This window comes from Odontomachus brunneus, unplaced genomic scaffold, assembly GCF_010583005.1.
Source record: "Odontomachus brunneus isolate Ranch 3 - 2012 unplaced genomic scaffold, Obru_v1 Obru_scaffold_030, whole genome shotgun sequence".
NCBI classification, from domain to species: domain Eukaryota; kingdom Metazoa; phylum Arthropoda; class Insecta; order Hymenoptera; family Formicidae; genus Odontomachus; species Odontomachus brunneus.
This window is the reverse complement of record NW_022639480.1, coordinates 1,732,692-1,755,950: the sequence shown is the minus strand read 5'-3', so window position 1 is coordinate 1,755,950 and position 23,259 is coordinate 1,732,692. Positions and strand designations below refer to the sequence as shown.

General features: G+C 46.1%; 1 protein-coding gene across 7 annotated transcripts in view; it reads right to left on the bottom strand.

The window, feature by feature from the left end:
* LOC116843126 (tyrosine-protein phosphatase Lar) overlaps window positions 1-23,259 on the bottom strand; it is a 754,320-nt gene that overhangs the window by 33,114 nt on the left and 697,947 nt on the right. For all 7 annotated transcript variants that reach the window (XM_032813222.1, XM_032813223.1, XM_032813227.1 and 4 more), the window contains one exon: window positions 11,392-11,574. In XM_032813222.1, the coding sequence (XP_032669113.1) occupies window positions 11,392-11,574 (183 nt within the window). The remainder of the gene's footprint in view (window positions 1-11,391; window positions 11,575-23,259) is intronic.

The window sequence follows — 23,259 nt, the reverse complement described above, 5'->3', positions numbered from 1 at the left end:
TCGTTTAAAAAAAAACAAAAAACAACAGCTCATATATCTCGTTAAAGCGCGAGCATCGGGTAAATCCGTGAATTTCTCGTGTTGCTCTTTTATCTTCAAGATCGATGCAATATACATGCGTAAATGTCTAAAGTTCGGCCCTCGTTTTACGATGCACAAGGGACAAAAGAGATAGCTCGCATTGATTCGAGTGCAATTTTTAATATCGTGCGTCCCGTATACGAAATTACGAAAACTGCTTCTATTTCCATGTTTTATTTGCGATCGTAGCGTGGTATAATGCCGTGTTTTTATTAAATAGTTGTTGCCCGTGCATTTTGTTTTTATATTCGCAACGGTACATGGCTGAATAAAAATAATAGGTGAATACCACGGACTTCTCTCTCTTTCTCTCTCTCTCTGCCTCTCCCTCCCTCCCCCCTTTCGCTTCTCCCCCCTTTCTCTGCTAGCTCGATCGATATCGCCGGCATATGACAATTAACGACGCTCGGGAACTTTGATACCTAACACAACAGTGAATTTTTTTTCGAGGAAAAATTGGCTTCAAACTTGTCGAGGAATCTGTTATTGACGGTTAAACGGCAGAGATTTATAAGCGAGCTACTCGGCGTTAAATCGCCCGACCGCTTGTAATTTTCGTCCAGTGATATACGTGATCCTTCTATTTGCATTTGGATAATGACATTTCTCGCCAAAACTGAAAATTCGATTTTGCAGTTTCTATAATCGAACTCTGTCGAATGAACGAGCGATGCAACTAAATAAATATACTCGGTTGTTTTTGAAGTAATTGATTCGGACGCGAGATTTGGCGATCGATAGATGCGCGCTGTTCTCGCCACGAAAAGTGTCGTCGAATTTCCCTACGTTACGTTGGGGAAAATCGCGTTTCTCGCGAGAACTCCGTGGCTTCGGGCGACACGTTTCGCCTACCCGTCGGTAGGCGCGGCGACAGCATTTTTCTTCGTGCTTTTCCTCTCTCTCTCTCTCTCTCTCTCTCTCTCTCTCTCCTCTTTTCGCAAAATCCGGCACGACTGCATCGGGGATATACGGCGGTACGTATATGCTGTGGCAACTGTATACGGCTGAGCTGCTATTTGTATGTTTGCCGACCAATATTGAAATATCTTCCTTTATATTTAATATTACGGGAGCAAACGCGACGCGACGCAACACGACGCATAAGTATACGCACACACGTGGTAGAGTGCGTCATCTCGCTCTTGTTCGCCCTCCATGTTCGGATAGCAAGCATCGTCGCAGAGGTGGAATCGAAGGATGAAACGGGGATGAATTCGCGCGCATGGCTCGCTGAATACAGGATTCCATCCGGATAGAATACAAATAGGAAATATGTTTACACTGAAAGCATTCCGCGCGAAGTGTGCTGTGTGTACCTTCGATGCGTTCACCGTGCACGTCGCCGTTGGCGCGGCAAAATGTTGCTACGACACTTTTTAATTATGATATGTGTATTGAACACCGAGTTTCCTTTCGTTTCTGATTACGTTACTTTCCACTTGTAGTTTGCGATCGTTGGATCGTAGTGACGACTTGGAAAGAGAGAGAAACGTCGCAAGGATTTCCGCAAGTTTCTTCTTTCGTTCAATCCGTTCGAAGATTCGGAATAGAGAGAGAAAGAGAGTGTAAAAAATAGTGTTTTATTAGATGGGACAAAAAGTCAAATAAAAATGAAAAAAAAAAAACTTTCTACAAGTCTACAAGGATATAATAGAAAACAAAGAATGTATTAGAATACAATAAAACAGAGAAAACGACAAATCTTTTGCAGAAATCTAAGAGAAACTTATTGTTATTGAAAAAGTGCTTATTCATCCGTCGTTCGGAAACAACGTTATGTCTTTTTATGTAAATCGACGGACACGTTAAGAAAGATATTCGAGACCCGTATTAATAGTTCTCACCTGAAACTTGTATTATGTATGGTAACCAGATTTTTATTCAAATTTTATTTCCAGTTTGTTTGTTAGTTAAATTATAATAAGTATGATATATTTGCAGTCGTGCCTCAGCTGAAAAATTCTTATTCAACTTTAAATGTAAACCTGATGAAAATCTCACTTGAAACAAGTTTCAAATAACGACTATTAATACGGACCCGATACTTCGATCTGCCATTTTTTTCTTAGATAACATCAAATTGTAAACATTGACAAATTGTATTTATGTGCATTGCGATTTGATATTTTAGGTAACTATTGATCACGTGCACCAATATTTCCGATATTTTTAACAATGTCGGTAGATCGCGCCGAATTCTTTTAACGTGAGCTTTACTTACAAATAAACCTACCCAAAAGTTACACTCCGATTTCTTTCTAATTTGGCACAAATGTAGAAGTACAAAAAATAGGTTATATAACCTAATAATTTAGGTTATATTTTTTTATTTTAGCCCACTTTGAGTTTCACTTTGAGTAGTTTATAGCTTTTTAATGTTTTCACTCCTATCATCAATAAATGCAACAAAAATGCATAAAAAATAAAATCGAATAAAATATGTAGGCGTTTTTGCTGATTATGAATATGAAGTCAAATGTGTAAAATTATTTGTATAAATAATAAAATATTTAAACAAAACATATAAAAAGTTAAAAAATTATTTATACAGATAATTTCTCGGTTTAGCCGAGATTCGAATCATTTTTGACTAATTTAGCACAGATTTGAAATATTTCGGTTGGAATCTCGGCTAAAGAAATTTAGAATGGTTCGTGTCTCAGCTATGCCGATTTTGTTAAAATTATTTAACTATATCTAATATTCAATTTTATTTCTTATGCATTTTTGTTGTACTTGTTGATGAGGAGTGAGAACATTAAAAAGCTATAAACTGTCCGTGAAACTCAAAGAAGAAATATAAATACAATGAAGAAATATGACCTAAATATTTTGTGTACTTCTACATTTGTGCCAAATTAGAAAGAAATTGGAGTGTACTTTTTGGGTAGGTTTACTTATTAATTGTTGTCGACCCATAATTAATATGGTGAAGTCTGTACGGGGGCCAATTTATATTTTAGTAGTAGCTGAAAATTTAAACAATTTCTCAATTTATCCTTCGATCTTTCTATGAAAGAGAAAAACTGACGAATCTCTCGTCCATCCGAGTCCCTTAGCTTGATGAATCGATTCAACTAAATAGCAATTTCATCAAGCGCGTCAATACTTGTTGTGAGATCTCGATTACGTTCGAATACACCGCGAGATAGTATCCAGATTCGACTGTAAACGCGGCTCGCGAATTCGATTATGAAGCAAAGATACAAATAGGAAATTAGCGAAATCAGCGCAAACAGCGACGCGTCGCGCTGTAATGCAAAGACAATCGATGATATTATGCGGGCACGAGTCAGTCATAGTGAAACGATATGGACGATCGTCGAGGTAATACGTACAGAGACTTGCCTCCGCGAAACAGCAACAACAACGACAATGAAAGCAGTTTGCGCCAGCTATTTAGGCTCGAATTGCGCTCATTCGGATTAATTAAAACAGAAAGGTGGCGGTGCATGCTCGATGCGAGCCTCCTATCGCGTGCAATCACGATTTCTTGGCGATGTTCCAGCTTTGTTCGAGCGTCGTTTTTCGCGATCGGAACGTCGAATAATTCCCTCGCGAAAGAGGGCTGGTATCCCCGGACTGCTTTCAACGAAGCGTCGCTCGAAATAACGAACGCTCTTCCCTCTCGTCACCCCTTGCCCGTCGCGAATGCTCGCGGGCGCGCGAGCCTTTCTATACAGCGAAAAACAGCGAAGAGGATCCGCTTCCTCGGTGCCTCCGAGGTATATCGGGTAACGCGGGTCTTTTTCCTTTATCCTCTTTCGTCCTCGCTCGTCCTTCCTCGACCCTCACGTCTCTCCGCCGCGAATGGAGAGTAACTCACTCAAGCTCCCTTCGCGTAGCCGGCGTCATAAGTCAACCCCCTGGGTAAAGGGTGGTCTAATGGCCCCGAGGGAGCTTTCCCCAGGGAGCGGTGGAAAAGACGCTGCCGGTAGAAAAGGTGGAGGACGCGCCCTCTTACCTCTCGCCGAACGACGAAAAGGCGCGTGAACGGCGCGGGCTCGGCGCGCACCGAGAATTTCAGCATGGGTGTTAAGTCGCGACGCTCGTTTCGGTTCCTTTTCGCCGCCGGGGCTGAATGTCGCGAATGCCGACTAGGCGGTCCGTGTCGCCGCGAGGGTCACCACGTCGAGCAATTTGCGGTGCGGATTTCGCGACAAAACGCGCGAGACACGTGCGTTAGTAGTCAGCTCGACGCATTGACGTCGCATCGCGCTCGGTGTGCGTGATGCCGCGCAGTTAATCGGTGCTACGATATCAAAGATAACGATATGGAGTTTCGAGTCGAGTAGCGCGGGACAATTGCGACGCGATTGTAGCGATAATTCGAGCTCTAGTAGTCGCGCTGCACGCGCCGAAAGAAGACCCAATTCAGTTTCGACTTAACTGCCGTGGCATAAGAACGTGTTCGTTCGGATATGATCTGTGATTTTCTGGGAAAATACCTTGGAATTACTTTTCCAAGGATCTTTTAATCGAGTTATGGCGTCGCCAAATTAATTTATAATACACTATTAATTAATAATACACATCTTTTGTCGTCAGTGCGTTAGGAAAAGACTTTAATAAGTTCCTTAGCCAGTTATTGAGAAAGAGAATTAACTAGTGAACGGCAGGGGGGTCGGGGAGATTTCTTCCATAAATGTCAAAGACGCGAAAAGAATTGATGTTACATGATGTTGTATTCAGTAAGTGGGTGGTGGAGGTTGCGAATAAAGAGAGGAGAAAAATAAAGTGAGCGCAATGAGAGTATCGTGCCCGTGTGGAGAAACTTGCTTTCTCTCCATTATATGAACTCCGCGCAAGCGAGAATCTCGTAGTCAAGACCGTTTCCCCGATGAATGGCGAGGCTCACGTTAATTTAACGTCGGCGGCTTTACCAAGCGCGATGATCAGCAGCCTCGCGAAACTGCTGAAGAACCAAATGAAACTCGCGGTGTACTCGGTGACTCGACGAGCACCACGCGAAATCTAGTCGAATCACTATAATGTTTAGATAACTATTCGTGCGGAGGAAGGGTCTTTTATCAGAAAGTGTGACTAAGACCGTAGCGCAAGACACGGACTCGCAAGCTCCTCTCTTTCCACATTTCTTCTCTTATCTCTTTCTCGTTCTTTCTCTTTATCTTTCTCTTCATTTTTTCTCGTTTCCCCTCCTCTTCTCTTTTCCCCTTCCTTTTCGGTCACTCCGACATCGAGGACCACCACCCGTCGCGACGCTGCAGTCTTTAGTCGGGCCATCCGTTAGTCGCACTACTGTATCATGCCGCTTGTTTCCAAGTTCGGCGCTCGCTCATTAAGCTACCGGAGGCTTTAACGCGGGGAATTTTATGAGTGTTGACGAGGCGCTAACCGACGTCTCCGCTTTTACTTCGTTCCGGGGCTTCGCCTCGTTCGCGGCTTTACGAGCGAGGACTGCAAAATATAATTTAACGATTCGCTGTGTTAAGTTTCGCTCGCGTCGTTGCGCTCCTACGTCGTCGTCGTCGTCGTCGTCGTCGTCGTCGTCGTCGTCGTCGTCGTCGTCGTCGTCGTCGGTGACGCGACGAGCAAAGAGGAAGCGAGAATTTCCTCGAGGGTAGTGTCGAGTCGAGCCGAGCTAAGCCCAACCAAACCAAGCCGCGGCCTTTTAGCCGACGCTGCTGAAGGTTAAATGAAACGTTAAACTGCTTCAACTTATGCGCGCGCGTATCTAATTAAATTTGCCTTGGCGTAATCGCGCGTTAGGCCCGGAGTTCTCCGAGAACGACTTATCGGCGCGCTCACAGTGCGCTCAGTCATTCATGTGCTCGCGCGCACGACCTGTATCCTCGTGAGATTCCTTATCAAGTCCTGTAATCCGGCGCCGCTTGTGTCGCTATTCTTTACTGGCGCGTAACGTAGCGCCCCTACGGAGTAATAGACCGACATCGATTTTCTCCACGATTTTAACGTGACCCTCTCAGCGCGAAATGGCGCCTTGGAAAATATATGCCGAGCCTTCGCTTAGTATCTCGAAATACACTCGAAAAGCAACGCGAGACAATTTTCACAGTCTCTGCATCTCCCTCGTAACGAGGCCGGAATTCAACACGGCTTAATACAGTCGGCCAGTATTACGCGTGGAAGGAAAATTCACTTTTATCGTTACACATAATTTAACACGCAAACTCTCTGCGGCAAGAGAGTATCGTTGCGTTCTTACGATTCTTACGTCGACGGAGGACGTGTTAACACGCGAAAGACCCCGCGGAATTTAATCGTGCGCCTGTGCGCGCGCGCGCGGCGAAAATACGAGAGAGTAGCTTCGTAGTCTCGAGCGCGATTCTATAACGAGCCGAGACGCTTTGATATCGTTAATGTACATCGCGCGGATGTAGCTATTCCCGTAAATTAACGCAAACAATGGTATATATACCGGCGAGTGTCCGCGAGCGAGCGAGCGAGCGAGGGAGCGCGCTGGCCCGACCAGAGAGTGCGCGTGGCGAGTTAAAATTTTAACACTGGCTTAATTCCCGCCGACAACGCGAGCGAAGCGCCTGGCAAATTTAATCTACGAGATTTGAATAATACGTATGCACGCGCAATTTTCGCATAATTCTATATTTAACTGTTGCGAGAGCGGATGAACCCCTCGAGAAAAACGTCTATCGTCCTTCACTCCCTCGGCCCCTCTTACATTTTCTCGTGTCACTTTCCTCGTGTCAGATTGTGTGTCCTTTCGCCGACAGGAATTTGCCACGCGATTGAATTCGCCTCTTTGCGCAAACACTGCGCGCGGAACTGACTGAGCGCACTCAAGCGCGTGCATGCAGTTTCGATTTACGTCTGTCGTGCACACTGAACCTTTCGTGATTACTGTGCGCGGTCGAGGAAAGTATTCCAATGCGATTGCCGTGCATGAATAAACGATTGCGTCAATGGTAGAGTCAACGGTTAAATAATTTTGTGCACGCTGCTTACTCGTCACGGAGCTCTCACCTCATGACGTCAGAAGCGAGAAGAAGGTACACTAAAAATTTTCGCAAAATACGTTGAGATAAAGGAGTGCTGCGTGCACGGAAATATTCGTGTAGAAATACTCGTGCGTAATATCAAGAAGTCTATGAAAAGAAGCATAACAATGGAAGCTGTTAAATCCTCGACAGCTTGGCGCAATATTCCGAAAAACAGAAGACAATTTTTCGGTAAAGATTCTCGTGAATACATAATGCCGTTTATAATATGCAAATATGCTGAAACCGTGATTTCTCCGAATCCTCTCGTGCAACGTTTGCCGAATGCAAAGCATATTTTGTTTTACTAATAATGGCGTTCCTCGTGTTCTTTTTTCCAGATAACGAAATAGACTTTCAAAATGGATTGCGTATATCGGACAGTTTTGTATTTTATTTCGGGCAAACACACGATGCATCGAGTGCATCGACCGCTCGTCGTGTAGTATGTTATTTTTGGCGTCGCCCTATGATATTTGGCGGCGTCCGTGCTTGTTTCGAGATAAAACATCGGGGACGATGGAAAACGCTGTCAAGAATGCATCATCAGTCGAAAACGCCCGAACGCGGCAATCTATCGCGGCGTCCCGCAATGTGTTAACAGTTTCGGGCGCGTGTTACGACGAGACGCGCGGCGAGCGAGCGAGCGAACGAACGAACGGGCGAGCGCGCAATTTTCGAGCGAGCTCTCGCTTAACGAGTTCGAAGACAGGTAAGATTTACGAGAAAAATGCTTGTCAGCGCGGGATGGAATTTATGAAAACTCTCGTTTCGCTCGGGCACGGCGTCAGTCTCCCTCGTCCTGCCTCGCTCCCTTTTCTTTCCCCGCGCGCACTCGTTCGCTCGCTCGTGCTCCTTCCTCCTTATTTCTCATCCATCCATTTCCCCCGCGCAGAACTTGGTGCACCGCCGCTATATGCAGAAAGTACATCGGCTTGTGATGTACTTTTTGCGATACATTAAGCCGTATATTTTATGGAACGTGCGTATAGCGCGGCAACACGCCGGCTGGGCGCTATCGACTGGGACGCAAGTACACACCGCGAGGGGGGAAGGGGAAAAGGACACGAGAGGAAGGGCGTCGCGAAGACACGCGAATAACGTTAAGGGTGCGAGCGAGCGAGCGAGCGAGCGAGTGACTGATGTGACTCACGAGGTCGGCTCTCACGCAGCCAGGCAGGGGTTATCAACCCCTCTCCGTTAAATTGCACTTAACTCAATCTTACGGCCGACAATAGCACCGCTCCCATTCGATAAAAAGTCGCGCGCGCGCGCGCGCGCGCGGTTGATAAACGACAGCTTTATGCAACTCCCATCGATGAATTTCATTCGAGGATCTTACATCCTACGCCGAGTGACTCGTTGCGACAATAGTCGTACTGCAGCTGCCGAGATTTTCGTCCGCTTAATCGTGCAAATTAGCTCGATTTCATCTTCTTTATGCAAATTATAGAATTTCCCCAATTTTCTGTTTATCCCCTTATCACAAATTTTATCTCCACCGCGCGCACGGGTCTGTCATTTTCACTACTCGGGGTTTTGGCAATTGTTATTTTTCACCTCTCCTCGAATATTTGTAACATTGCCATCTCGCGTGGCGCTGGTAATTGTAACTGCCAATGACTCCCGCGGGGGATTCACCCTGGATTCTAAATAAATTTACCATGTTGTAATTAGCGCGTATCAAGGACACGAGAGAGACACGAGAGTTTGTGTCGCAACAATGACGGTAATAGGCAAATCTTCGCTCGTACGCGACAACTAAAAATGCACGCCGTTACTCCTCCCATCTAATTACAATAATAATAGCCGGCGTAACGGTGCCGCCGAACGAATTTACATAAACGCCCGGCATACTTCATTATCGCGCAGCTATCGATCGTGGAAAATAACCGGGTGGCCCGGTCGGGTTCAGGAATCGCGAATTCTCGAGTTGCCGATCACCCCGCGATTATCCGGATCGACTGGTTTGGCGGCGGCGGCGGCGGCGGCGGCGGCAGGTGCGGAAGAGCAGAGCGAGCGGCACGCGTGGGATCGGATGGGGTTTCCGGTCGTCTCGAACGAGTTTCCTCCTCCGTCGTTTCTTTACGGCAATTTCTAGCAAGATTGCCAGGTCGCGGCGTGCACACGCCCGCGTATCGGTCCCTCACCGTTCGTACACGGCCCCGATGCATACCGATGCGCGAGTATGCGAACGTATCCATAATACATAGCGTCTACACGCACGCGCGGTCGCGTGCGAGGAAGACGCGCGCTCGTTATGCGGGTGTGCGAGGCACGTGCATGCCACCGTGTACGCGTTGCATATATAGAGCGGCGGCGAAGCCGCATCTAATGTACACTTTTCACGTCGCGGCAAACTGCGGCGGGCACCGTAAAGATAGTCGGGGAAGTACTCCCCGGTATTACGTGACGTGCTGCTCGATAATGATACCGCCGTAGTGATAAAAACAAAGTGAGCGTTATATATTCGTATATATGTATGTACGTACACGCGTCGCTGTACGTAGCTAGCGGCTAGCGTACATTAAGCGCTCGAAGGTAATGATAATGGGATGCATCGCGCTTTAACGAAACGCCGCGGCGCGCACTGTAAAATTATTCCTTTGTTTGTTCTCTCTCTTTCTCTTTTATCGCAACTTTTCCCCCCCTCTCTCTCTCTCTCTCTCTCGGGGGATATTATTAATATATTTTGCGGATCTTCTCCCCGCAGTTTTCGTTTAACAATAATGCATGCACTCCATAGTTTCGTCGAGAACATTCGCCCTAGTCGATTACATTCATATATTTAATGCTTTCACGGATGGAAAGTATGGCGGAAAGAAAAAGAAAACGTAGACGCAGAGAATTCTGCGGAAATACGAGTGCATTGATCATAATCGGACTTTCTCACTCGAAACACTCGGCGGCAAGGATTTTTCGATCGTGCGGTAAATTGGCGCGATATTCGTCTTACGCGTTTTACGCGCGTATCGTGAAAGTAGTACGTCCATGTTTGAATAGCACTCATCTGTGGTCGGTCACGAATCGCACCGCGCAGAGTAAGACGGAACAATGTGTATGTATGTGTGTGCTATTTTTGAATTAATAAATATACAATAAACGGATAGATCAGATCTCTTATCCAGACGTTAATGGACGTACACGGCAAGTTGGCGCGCGGTTATGTTTAACAGAGAGAGATCTTCAACATTTTACATTTACATATCGGCGAGATCGTAGATTAACGTCCATCCGTCCGTTCGCCCGGCGATCTCCAAAGTAGTGCGCGCGCGCGTTTCGAGCGCGACAGTAGTCATAGCGAGGCGCGGTCAGACACGCGAGCCCCGGCCGTTGCTCTTCCTGAATACCAAACGACGCAAGTGCAGCGTAAATAATAAACCGATGTCGTCGTGCCGTATCGATTGCGCATTATCGTATCTCTGGCGGTGAAATATCATATCGTGCCAAAAGTGGCAGCTCGAGAGAACACGATCGCGCCTGTACGCGGAAAACATTGGATTCGCACGCCTACGGAATACGGCGATAAGGTAAAAATATCCGGACATGTATCTCTTATTGTCTTCTCAAATATAGATATTTCCATATAAAATATACATACATTCGAGTATATACATACATTCTATATGAAAAGTTGAAATATTGAAATACGAATTTAGCAAAATAATGTCCAGGATTAGATACGTGTCCGGGAATTTGCGAAAGTTTCGCAAATAAGGGTACAGGTATTGCGCGTCATCTTCGTCGGGAGACCGGCGGATGATGCACACTTTATGAGCGAACGCGCGCGCATGGTCGAGCACGAAGTGTGCTTCGCGCGAACGGGGCCAGGTGTGCTCTCGGCAAACGAGATGGATGTGCTGGATGTTCGCGTATCGCGTGACCACTCGATCAACGCCGCCGCGGGTTGACAGTGACTTACGCACCCGGGCACTCAACGAGATATGACATGCGCCACCGGTCGCGCCGATGGGGTGCCCCATTGTTACCTACCTGTGTACCCGCCAAACACCCTTAATCTTTCTATCTTTCATAGCTTTTGTCATCGTTCGATCGCTCACGTAGCCCATTTCTCTCTCGCGCTATGCCGCGCCGCCGCTTCTTTCCCGACTCTTATCGGCCTACTTCCGCGTTTCTCGCGAATCAAGCGTGACGCTCGCTCGCACGATAACGTCGTTTATCGCCGTCGCGTCGTCCTAGCGCACTCTCGCTCTCTCGTCGTCTCGGGGCTCGGCATTTTAAACGGATGGCACGCGTCACTCTCGCGCGAGACGACCTCGTCGTTCGCGCGCCACGGTCGTATTTATCGATTGACAGACGGTGTGTTACTTACCGGAATCCAGGACCGTGTATCGTGGATTCGACGTATCGATAGGCAGCATATCTCGCACCCAAAAGATGATGGGCGGCGGGGATCCAATCGCGGTGCAGAGAAGGACCGCGTTGTGACCCTTCTCGACCACCTTCGTCGTGGGCGCTTGAGTGATCATCGGGAAACCGGTCGGTAGATGCTCCACTGTAATCACAAAGGGAGCAGCAGCCACTTTAGTTGTTAGGTCGAAACGGCGTTCAAAAGTCCGCGGAAGTAACTGACGTATTATACGCGGCAAAGTGGAACAGTTGATAACGTTACATAGCTGGAAGGAGAGGGAGCTTATGCTGCTTTTGAGAAAATTCTCCAAAGAGCGAACGCGTAATAGTTGCAAATAATACATGGAAGCGCGGGCTCAACTCGCGGTAAAGTAAACGATAGCGAAATATAAAATAAATAGACACGCGGTATATCTCAAGATAACCCGCTTGCATATTTTAACAAGCGCGAAGACAGAAAGGGAGCCCCTAATCCGAAAGTTTCGTACTTTCCGTCAGAAGGCTTAGCATATTATTACATCAAGCCCCTCTCAAGACGTGTATTTGCAAAATCGTTTTAATCACTCGAGTTTTAATCACTCAGAGAACGAGTCGAGATTTCGTATACTTTAAGATAGAACGAGATTAATAATACTTAAATTTTCATATTTGAGAGTGTATTTTGCGCACTATCAATCAAAAAACTTTATTCCCAGCCGTTCTCACCCATCTCTTTAAACGCCCGAGTGTTCGAATAAATTATATATATGGAATACACGTGACTATACGGAAATATGGTGGAAAACATCAAAATATCTGACAGGTCTTTTGCATCGGGCGCATGGGGCGAACTTAGCGACTTGTCAATTATACATTGGATGTGTCGCACAGCTAGACCGGGATGGGTCTCGTGGATCGTAGACGAGTATCTGGTTGGCGACCGGTCTCGCGGGATCGAAAGTTAGGAAAAGCCACTGGAACTGGCCGGCCGCGCTGTTCCCATTTCCCACTGCGGAAAACAGATCTTCCGTCCCTCGGAAGGTAGTTCGCTGATATGGATAGATGCGCTGGGACGCTGATGCGATCAGGAACGGAATCACAGAATTCAATATACCGCTGCGCGGCGGTCTTTTGAAAGGATTTGCCAAAAGGATCAATCGCATGACTTTGCCGCGTCGAGTGATTTTAGATTCCTTACTATTAATTATACTCTGCTCCCCTCCAAATGAATCAGCAAAATTGTTTCTGATTGAATCGATAAAAGAGCTATTTTATCGATGAGTAGAGAATACTCGCTGATTTTCAATGAAGACACTCCCACTTTACTACTCCATCTTACATCTCACTGATTTTTAGTGCAAGTAAGATTTCACTGCGAGAGATCTATGGTGCATAAATTCGTTATAAAACGAATTGAACCAATTTTCTGTGTTTGTGACGATGGAATTAACAACTTCCATGCACCTTGCGTGCAATGATTTGCTTATATTCGCAAAGTGCATCTTAATACTGGCAATAGTATTAACTACTATTAGCTGATTCCTTCGGCAAGATTTTGCCGATTGCAATGCTATATTTGTACTATATTTGTACTATATGCTATATTTTTACTAACAAGAAAACCTACCTAAAGTTTACATTTTGATTTCTTTCTAATTTGGCATAAATGTAGAAGTAGAAAAAATATTTAGATCATATTTTTTATTTTGGCCCAATCATCATTTTGAGTTTCGCGCGCAGTTTATAGCTTTTTAATGTTCTCACTCCTATCATCAACAGTGTAACAAAAATGCACAAAGAATAAAATGGAAATACAAGATAGGCGTTTTTGGTTTGCTGATTATAAATATAAAGTCAAATATGTAAAATTATTTTAATAAATAATAAAATGTTTAAACAAAATATATAAAAAGTTAAAAAACATTATTTATACAGATAATTTCTCGGTTTAACCGAGATTCGAACCATTTTTTACTAATTCAGCACAGATTTGAAATACTTCGGTTGGAATCTCGGCTAAAGAAATTTAGAATGGTTCGTGTCTCAGCTATGCCGATTTTGTTAAAATTATTCAACTATATCTTATATTCAATTTTATTCCTTATACATTTTTGTTACACTTGATGATAGGAGTGAGAACATTAAAAAGCTATAAACTGCCCGTGAAACTCAAAGTTGGCTAATGAAAAAAATATGACCTAAACATTTTTTGTACTTGTACATTTGTGTCAAATTAGAAAGAAATCTGAGTGTACCTTTTGGGTAGGTTTACTTATAAGCTACCAGGTATAACGTAAGGTATTCACAATTTTGTCTGTGTAGCGGCGATCGTGCAACAAACGCAATTAATTGACGCTTTTGTTAACGAGGCGCTAATTAAAACGGGTGGACGTCTAACGAGACAAATGTATGACGTTTGCATTTTGAGAAACGGCGAAATAGAATTCGCGAAATGACGTCTACGGCGACCTCGTATATTCGTGAATCTTAATAAGTCGCGCGAAACCATCCGCCACGATTGGATCGATATCTAATTAAAAAAGTTGATATGATCGAGCGCGTCAAAGGAGACCGAGGACGCACGAGTCGTACGTGAAGTTTAGCCTCGTAGGGAGCAGCAGGGAGATTAATTCGACCTGTTTCGAGGTGATCCGACCCACATCGCTCCCCGTTCTTCATGTAATTACGACGGCGCTACATTAATCCTTTGGGTGAACTCGTAGTTAAATCTAAGTTGGCGACGCGGCACACGAAGTTGCAAACAACTCCCGCGATTGTCCTGCTTCCGTTTCGACGGCACTCATACGACAGGAATGAAGACAGTTCACTCGAGTCGATTTAATAACAATTTCTCGACCCACTGACTGCTCGTTCGAGAAACGCTCTCGTGATTATTCGCCAAGTTTGTTTTGCGTAAACACGCGGAATTAAGGACCCGACAAACAGAAACGCATAGAATCGTGCAATCTCACATAGATCAAAGAAACCTGACGTTAGAGCTCGAAAATTGTTTCAATGTTGGCGTTTTCATCGGCGTTTTCGTTAACGGCGGGAACGCGCGACTTATTTTATATCGCATTTTTCACGAGGGATTGCTTAATTGGCGACGGTACAACAACGTCCTAATTGCAGTTTGCAAGAAGGTCGGCTCTGTAATTTTTACAGAGCATCTAAGGTTAAAGTCACCGGAAAGCGAATTCAAGACTTATTACAAGGCCCACGAACTGGGTGAAAGTTCGCCGTAAGGGCGCGATCAAACTGCAATTACCACCGGCGCCTCGGGGCGGCTCTTAGAAAGTCCATCTTTCACAGTCTCGTCAATTACAAGAGCAATCGGAACTCGCGGGCGAAGTTAGTGGTCGGCGGTACTTTTGCGTATTCTGATCTACTCTCGCCCCCGTTCGCAAATAACTTTTAAAGCACTGAACCTGTTGGATCTTGGCGAAACCTGGTCGCCCTCTAGCGTCACGATACGGGCTGGCGCAACTGCGTTCAGTCGCTTTGATAACGTTGACATTATTGTCTTTGGTCGTTAACGTTAACGGCGAGTGGCCGCCGATGGGCGGCTAAAAGAAAATTTATCGGATTTTCCCTTGCTCGCTTCTTCATCGCCTTCTTTCATTCATCCGTTTAATTCCTGTTATCGAGAGTTTCATCGAGTAATTATTCGATATAGCTAGTGCGCGAATCTCTTTTAGTCGGTCAGTGATATCTCTAATCTGACATTGTCGGGCACACTTTGACACGACACCGCAACCGTTGCGCGCATTAAATGCATTTGTCCAATTTTCCAGAGTTTTCGACGTTTATTTTAAACGATGATAACCAGAGTTAGAGATCTCCAACTCTCCAACTTTGGTAACGACATCTTTATGATATAGAACGCGAGTCCAGGTCTCCCGACTAATCATTTTAGTTACCATCGAAAATCAAAGAGAGAAAGAGAGTTTGAGACTCTTATATAAATTACGTTTCCAACTTTTACGTAAACAGAGAGAGAAGAAAATTTAGTTACCTCGTTAGCGTCTATTCACATTGACGCAGTAAGATTCGTAGCGTAGCTCGCGACGTACGTGCATCGCAACACGCGTCGAAACGCCCCGGTTAATGGAAGATTGCGAGATGCACCGACTAATCGCGCGAAGAATCGCCGGTGCATCTCTCGTGCGCATCGCGCGGCGATAAAACCGTGGCAAGTAGGTCGAGCGATTTACCGGCTATTTGTTAGCGTAGTCGGCTGGCTACATTAAGGAACTCGCGAGCTATTATATGAGTCGCGGCTTGAGTCTGTCAAACTCGACGGGATTCGCGTGCTATTATCGCGACGGAGAACCAAGGGGTGAAGAAGGAGAGAGAGAGAGCGAGAGAGTGCCGATGCTCGACAACCTCCACGACTTTCTCTCGGGGTCTTCCTCCCCTATTGTCTTCTTCCGTGGCGCCGCTTCTTTGTCCTCGTTATCGTCCGAGTTATCCGGCGCGCGGCTGCGCCAATTATATTGGCGGTCGGGAGAGCGTTTCGCGGCCGACAATAGAAATCGCCTGCAGACTTTGCGCGTGGTCCCCGCAGCCATTTCCACCTTCCTCCTACTTCACCGTTATATCCTCTCTTTCCTCCGCGCGCGCTTTTCCACCAGCGGCGACAAACAATACAAGCGCCCGACGTCGACTGCGCCGCGCGACGACAACAAAGTCGTCGGTGAAGCTATTGTCCGCTTGGCGATCCGGCCACCGCGCCTTCCTCGTGTCCGAGGTCGCGCGCGACGACTATTGTACGACCGTGGAACGAGCCCTACGACGGCGACGACGACGACGACGACGACGACGACGACGACGACGACAACGACGACGACAACGGTTGCCTTCCCCTTGGAAGACATCGTGATTTTGCGGGAATTTGTCTTCCTCCCCTGCCGTCGCCCTCCCTGGGACGTTCTTTCATACCAGGTGCCTTCCTTGCGATTTCTCACTCGGCAACGCTTGGTCATGCACGCAAATGTGCGCGCGTAAAAGCGCAAATAAGATGGACCGAGCGCGTGTGAACGAGTTATCGTCGACGAACGCCTTCCTTTTTATTATTCCTTTTTACGGCGCTTCCTCGGTCGCTTCGTATTCGCGTGTCGAGCTTCATTTTTTATCGTTATATTTGGGTTTATGTCTGCCGCAACGCGATCGTAATATTGCGCGACGTTTCTTGCGACTTGATTAACAGTGTATATAATGGGAGCTAAAAAAATTTCGAGATATTTTTCATAACACGTACATCACATACATGTCGCTCTACATGAGATCGTGAGATATTTTATCTTACGATGACACATCATGTATCTTTTGTTATGAATGCGTTCAGACAAACTAATAGACAACGGGAAATTAGAGCGATTTCACCAGGATAGGACATCAAAATCACGTCAAATTAGTGTTGGCGTTGCCACAGGTATTTCCTCGATAATTAGGGCACTGGTGCGTGTTGACAGCAGAATAGCGGAATATCAGCGACGACCCTAGGTTAGGTTAGCTCATCGATTGTGTCGTCCGCAAGGCGGATGTTTGAGCAATCGTCGTGAGGTATCGCGCCGATTTATTCCGCTTCCTTTCTCCTTCCCGTGCGATTCAACGCAGTGCTCGGAACTGCTTTCGAGGCGATTTTCGAAGTCTACTTTCTTTTCCTTGCTTCTCTAATTAGCAAATACAAACGAGAAAGTTTCGATGAACGTGTAATTTATATCAGAAGCGCGAAAGTCTTAACGTTCCAACGGCCTATAGTTTCTACGACCATTAGAGTGGTGAAATATGAAGAAATTTCGTTGATCCAACCAAACTTTCTTTTCCCGTGCGCGGGTCTCATGAACGGGTGACAATCTTGAGGCTAAGCACCAATCGCACGCTCGAGACGGCAAAAGGAAGAAAGGCTATAGGGATAGCCTTCGAAAATCACCTCGATAATACATGTCATTTCGGACAAGTGATCTGCCGAGCCGTCAGAGTGAAAACACAATGGAGAGAAATCAACGCGGTACGTTCAAATGGCGCGCCATTTTACTTCCGTCCTTTAGATTCGCCACGCGTCCGCACAAGCAGGATTCTTTTATCGTTACTTTCGGCTTTACGTCTCCCGCGTCGCGATCGTAAGATTTCAGATTACAGCCCCACTGTAGGGGGATGTCTCGCGCTCTCGAAGAAGACGCCTCCGCGAAGGAGCGAGTCGGCCGGTGGTCATGAAAAAGGTTTCCGACTGATCTGTTGGCACTCTCGTTTTACGAGGAGACGTTTACGTTCCGACGATAAAGAAATTGTTTTCCGAGAGGTCCAAGTTGAAGCTCAGACGACGCGGTTTCAGCGGAAGGGAAGCGAAGCGGTATGTCACCATTGCTTCTTCCTCCTCTTCCTCGGGATTTTGTTGACGTTCCTCGTCCCGCGACGTTCTTGCGAGCGCAGGCCGAGTGCCAGATGCCAAGCGTGTGAGGCGTCTCGCAACGTTAGTTTTCGCGAAATTTGCGCACCGCAATTGCATTTACCATTGGCGGCAAATATTTGCTCAGGCCACCGGCGAAAACGAATATAATAGGAATAAATCGTAATTTTAACAGCGCTGTTTCGTGTATTTGATTGAGCAACAGGTGATCAATTCATACAGCCCCGAAACGCTCTCTTCCGCGTTATCATTTGGCTCATACATAATTGATAATCGAGGTTGAAGCAAACGGGGGACGGACGATTTGCCGACGAGAAAGGAGACGGTAGAGAAAGAAGGAAACGGGAATCGGGAAAAAACAAATTTGCCGGTGTCGTTACGACGAAATCGCTGCGAGATAGCCAGATGTACGACAGTTTGAAATCGGTGATCGCTCACGGGATCTGGAGGATCCACGAATCTACGGGAGAGGGAAGCGCGCGCGCGAGCGGCACGCATCCGAATCTCTGAAATATCGGCGGCTTACGCGAGGATCGCGCCCGAGGAACGAGGGTGCGTGCCGAATCATTATTCGCCCGCGCATAAATCCTTCGCACGTCTAGTCTAAATGCGCGACGCCGATACAGAAATAAGAGAACGTAGCGAGACAGGCAAGCAGGCAGTCAGGCATCGGCGACTTTAGGATCCTACGAATCAAATGGCTTCACCATAAATAACGCGTATCTCTTGTAACGCGAGGGAAATAATAAATTTTCCGTCTTTTGTCTTGGCGCGATAACGTATCGATAACGTGGCGGTCACGACCCGATGTGACGCAAAAAACGTGACTGGCGCCGTATAATCAGCATATTTCGGCAAGTAAGAGAAAGAGAGAGAGAGAGAGAGAGAGAGAGTATCGGAAAATCGATACGGGAAACGCGTACCGTACCTCTTTTCCCGACGGTTGAGTCGAATCGCCTTTCGTAATCGGAGTCGCAAATACTCGTCGCCGGTATCTCGCAAGCGTGCAGCATCTGGAAACGTCATCTCCAGGGACGTGCGCAGCTCGTCGTAGACTTTGCGACAGACGGAGACCGTTACATCGCGACGTCGGCTTTCGTGTAACGCTCCAATCGATTTGGAACGATCGGATGCCTCCGGCTGAGGTCGATTTGTAGGATACATTACGGAGGGAACGTAATCTCGATGCTTTTGTTTCGTCGATTATTTCGGTGCGAAGGATGCGCGAGAGGTTTACATTGAATCGCGAAAGTCAGGTACTCTAATTCTCAAAGTTGACTCGAAAATATTTTCCCCTTGTCCGAAAAAGAGAAGAGATTGGCGAGAGAGATAGATAGGTAGAAAGAACAATCGGTCTGCCACGGTTCCGCTATCAGCAGGCAAGAAATATTCTGTCGATTCGCTCGCGAAACTTTCGCCATGGTCGACCTTCTCGCCGATCTTTGCATGTCGACTGGCTGTGAAGTTTCTATTCCCTCGAGTAGATGGTAACCTGGGGCACTTGGGTGTCTCGAGATACTTGAGAAGTTGCCGGATGAAAGAGTGACAGGGCGGCGCGGGGTTCGATGGGCTGTATGGTTTAGGGAGAAGCCGCCGCGCCACATAGATTTGCCTGCGAGATGTCGGATGACGGAGTTTCTATTCGCCCTCGGCTGGCTTTCTCGGATGGTTCAATTTAGGCGGTACACGGATATAGGAACGATCTCGTTGCGGTCCGCAGGGGATATTTTCCGCGCATTGAAAGCAGCCGCGGGCTGATGTTGTGGCAATTATCTGAAATGTCAGGGGACGGAGTTGTTTCGATTATACGTGATCGAATGCTCTCACATCGCCTTGTTCTTCTTCCCCGAAGAAATTAAGCGTAATGAATATTATAGAAGAATCTTAATACATGGAAAAGACGCTTCGATAAAAGATAGATTATATATATTTTTTTTTATAAAAGCTTTTCGTAAAAGTAAACTATATTGAAATGTAAATTACTATAGAAATAGTCAATTTGGTCATCGATTTTGCGCGATATAAAGAACATTCAAACAATTTCGTAGTAAAAAGTCAAACGTGCGTAACGTTTTTAAGTCATAGTAATTCCGAAAATATTTTATATGGTCCGAATTTTGTTGTAATTTTTGCTACAATATTTTCTCTGTATAATGAGATAGTGGAGATGCACGTAAAGGCAACGTCACGTGGCGATATCTTCTTTAATGAGATAATACAGAGACCGAAGGACTGCTTATAGAATAATGGTTCGCAAAGCAACGATGTATTCTCGTAATTATGAAACATCCGACGCGCTCAATCTGCCGAATCATCGAACGCTATTAAATTCCACGATTTCATAATTGCGCCCACATTTCTCGATGCCCCGCTAACGCTAAATTATGTTAGCAAGGTAGCGCAAATAATAGATGACTCAGCGGGTTTTCCATCATATTCGCGGCGAACGCAGTCATACGTGCGCGGTCGTAATGATTACGTCATCGTCTAAAATAAAATTCGTGTCCGCTCGTCGGCAGGGAATAGGAATTAATCGCGCTGTCGGTTCCAAGTGAGAGAGAGCGAACCAATAAGGAACGTGCCAATAAACCACGTAGGATAAAATCCGCCGTAAAAGTCTCATGCAAACGCGCCTTCATAATTCAAGCATATGCGGCGGCGATGCAGCTGCAGGCGTACTTTCTGGAGGTGTAGAGGATGTTCCATAAATCGTTCCTTCGGATTTTTCGGCGCACCTAATCTCTTTTTTCCTCTCGGCAAAAGCTCAACAGTCGGCGTTTCCTTTTGTTTTCGTCATTCGTTAATCTCATCTGTCAGCGCAACTCTCCAATCCTCTTCTTGACCGAGCTCTACTGAAAATTTATTGAGAAGCAAGCTTCTGTCGTCCATTCGCGAGCATTATTTATTTTCGCTTAGCTGGCAATTCGAGCGCAATGTGCCGAAATTCTCGTTAAGGAGAAATCAGACCCGCGGGGAGAACTCGCGAGATGAAAAGAGGGGCGAGCCCGCGGCATCCTGTATACACTCTTATATATTGGTTCCACGTCATTTCAAGAGAAATCGATCTATGCGAAAGATTGCCTTGAGTCGTATAAAAAGAGCCCTCTGAGTTTGAGGCGCCGGTGCAAATCGCTCCAAAACGAAGCAAAGGAAAGAGATCGGGAAATTAAGTTCGGGAAAAGCGGGCGATGCGATCAAAAGGAAAATTTTCTTAGAGAATACTTTCACAGATGTGTCTTCAGACACAACGCGCGGAAAATTTTTTCCTGGAACCAATCATTTTTACATCTTTAACGCAATTTCCTTCACCCTCTGTGAAGGAAATTCCTTTTGTTTAAACAGTTTCCATACGACTTTGCGAAAAGAAATAGCGAGAGAGAGAGAGAGAGAGAGAGAGAGAGAGCTGGAAGCACACAGTAAACCCAAAGTTTAAGGGCTACAGGCCACTCTCTCGTGAGTGGTAACGTTACGCGAGGAACGTGCGTCGCGATTTAAGAAGACTCCGTGAATGACGTCCGGTTTCTTTTTTTTTCCATCCTCTTTCCCGATGCAATCTCTTCGTTGTCGGGCATGGGAAGCTTGGGACCTGTGCGCGGCGTGTAATCGCTTCGCCAACAAGTACGTCGAGCGTCACGCTAGTTAACTTCATTAAACGGAGAACCGGGGCGGCGCCGGCTACATTACCGGAATATAAAAGCTTGTCTCCCAGAGTTGCACTAATGTCCCGATGTCGGTGGCAGGTGGTGTAAAGGGGCGCGGGAAAGCAACGACGTAGGGGGTGAGGGAGTTGGAGAGGCGAGAGGGTGGGTTAGTAATATCCGAGAGCTACCCTCTCGGTCCGCCTTAACAGGGCCTCGCATCAAGTAGGTTGGTTTCGTGCAGCGGCTCTTAAGGGATTAGGCTTTAAAGCCAAACTCGCCTTGAATCGAAGGAACCGGGGGATGCGCGGGCTCGCGCGGGGAGAGAAGCGGCGAAGAAAGTCATCCTAAATCGTCGTTTGATCTCGTGATTAATTCCGTCGGCTTTACATGTTGACGGGATGAATAGAACGAAACCCGAGGCCCTTGCCCCTGCCCTGGCCCCTGGGCTGAGAGAGGGCTCGCGGAAAAACGGAACGTTCTGTTGCGCGGAAGCGGGAGTGACGTGTTCGATCGTGGGTGCAAAGCTGGCTCTTCGATCGAGCCGATTACATTCGCTCGTCACGTTCATTTGCTAATCGATAATCTCGCTTCTGAGGGGCCGCGAATTTTGCAATCTCTTCTTTCGAAATTTCTTCAAGTAAAATTTTACTCAAAGTGACCGAAAAGTATTTTCGTTATCATCTCAAAAGCTTCACAAATGTTTCAGAAGAAATGTTTCAGAGGAAATCGATATAATTTTGTGAAGAGAATCGCTCTTTTGCGAGTACATTTGTCGAAAAATTGCAGAAGACTGGTGGCAATGATTTACAAGCCCGCACAAATTAATAGAAAAAATATTTCTCTTATAAATAGACTATATAAATTTCAAATCAATTAGTTGTGCGCTCTCTTAGGAAAAAATTGTTGAAAACGGCCTGAACGATTTCTCCCTTGAGCCCCATAATGTATTCACGCAACGTCCGTTCGTCGATTAATTAAGGGGGCTATAGCGTATACCCCGTTGGACTATGATCGCGGACACCGCGATTATGAAACTCGAATGAGGAGTACAGAATGGGATTATGAGGGACGCGAATCCTTTTCAAAGGAATAATTACCGTTCGCGCCATCTTGGATTACAGCGATTATGTTTCGCGACATGAAATGGACTCTTAGGGATAAGCCCGCGTCACAAACGTTCTCCCTTCGTCTTTTTCTTTTTTTTTTTTTTACGAGCTTAATGAGCAACCTAACTCCTGCAAGGTGTGTCTCAAATATTTCATTTTAATCCCGCTCAGCTCCGAGGGTGAGCTTGCCCTTCATCCTTCAGTATCTTAAACAATAAATCGCGTTAAACGCTACATTTACTACCACACTCAGCGTTCGTATTGAATATCACGAACAGGGCTGTTACTTGAATGTAACAGCGAGCTCTCCGAGTCTCGACGATCTCGTTCCGCACGGTGAGCCTAAGAGCGTCAAAAGGAGAAAGGTTCTCGAAACGTTTTCATATTGTGCTCCGGTCGTCGTCGTCGTCGTTTGCGCAATTTTTCTCTTTATCCTCAAATATTTTGCATTTCCGAAATGTACTAGATTCCTAAAAATATGTAGCAGTCAATTTATTACGTTCTGCGTTCTACGGTCTCTTTTATGAGCTTCCAGCTTATATTTCATATTCGAGTAGGAAACTCTTCTTGGTTGAGTTATAAAATGAGATGAATATTGTAAATAATTGCGTAAAAATTCATTTCCGACAAAAGGAGGCCGAGAGAGAGAGAGAGAGAGAGAGAGAGAGAGAGAGAGAGAGAGAGAGAGAGAG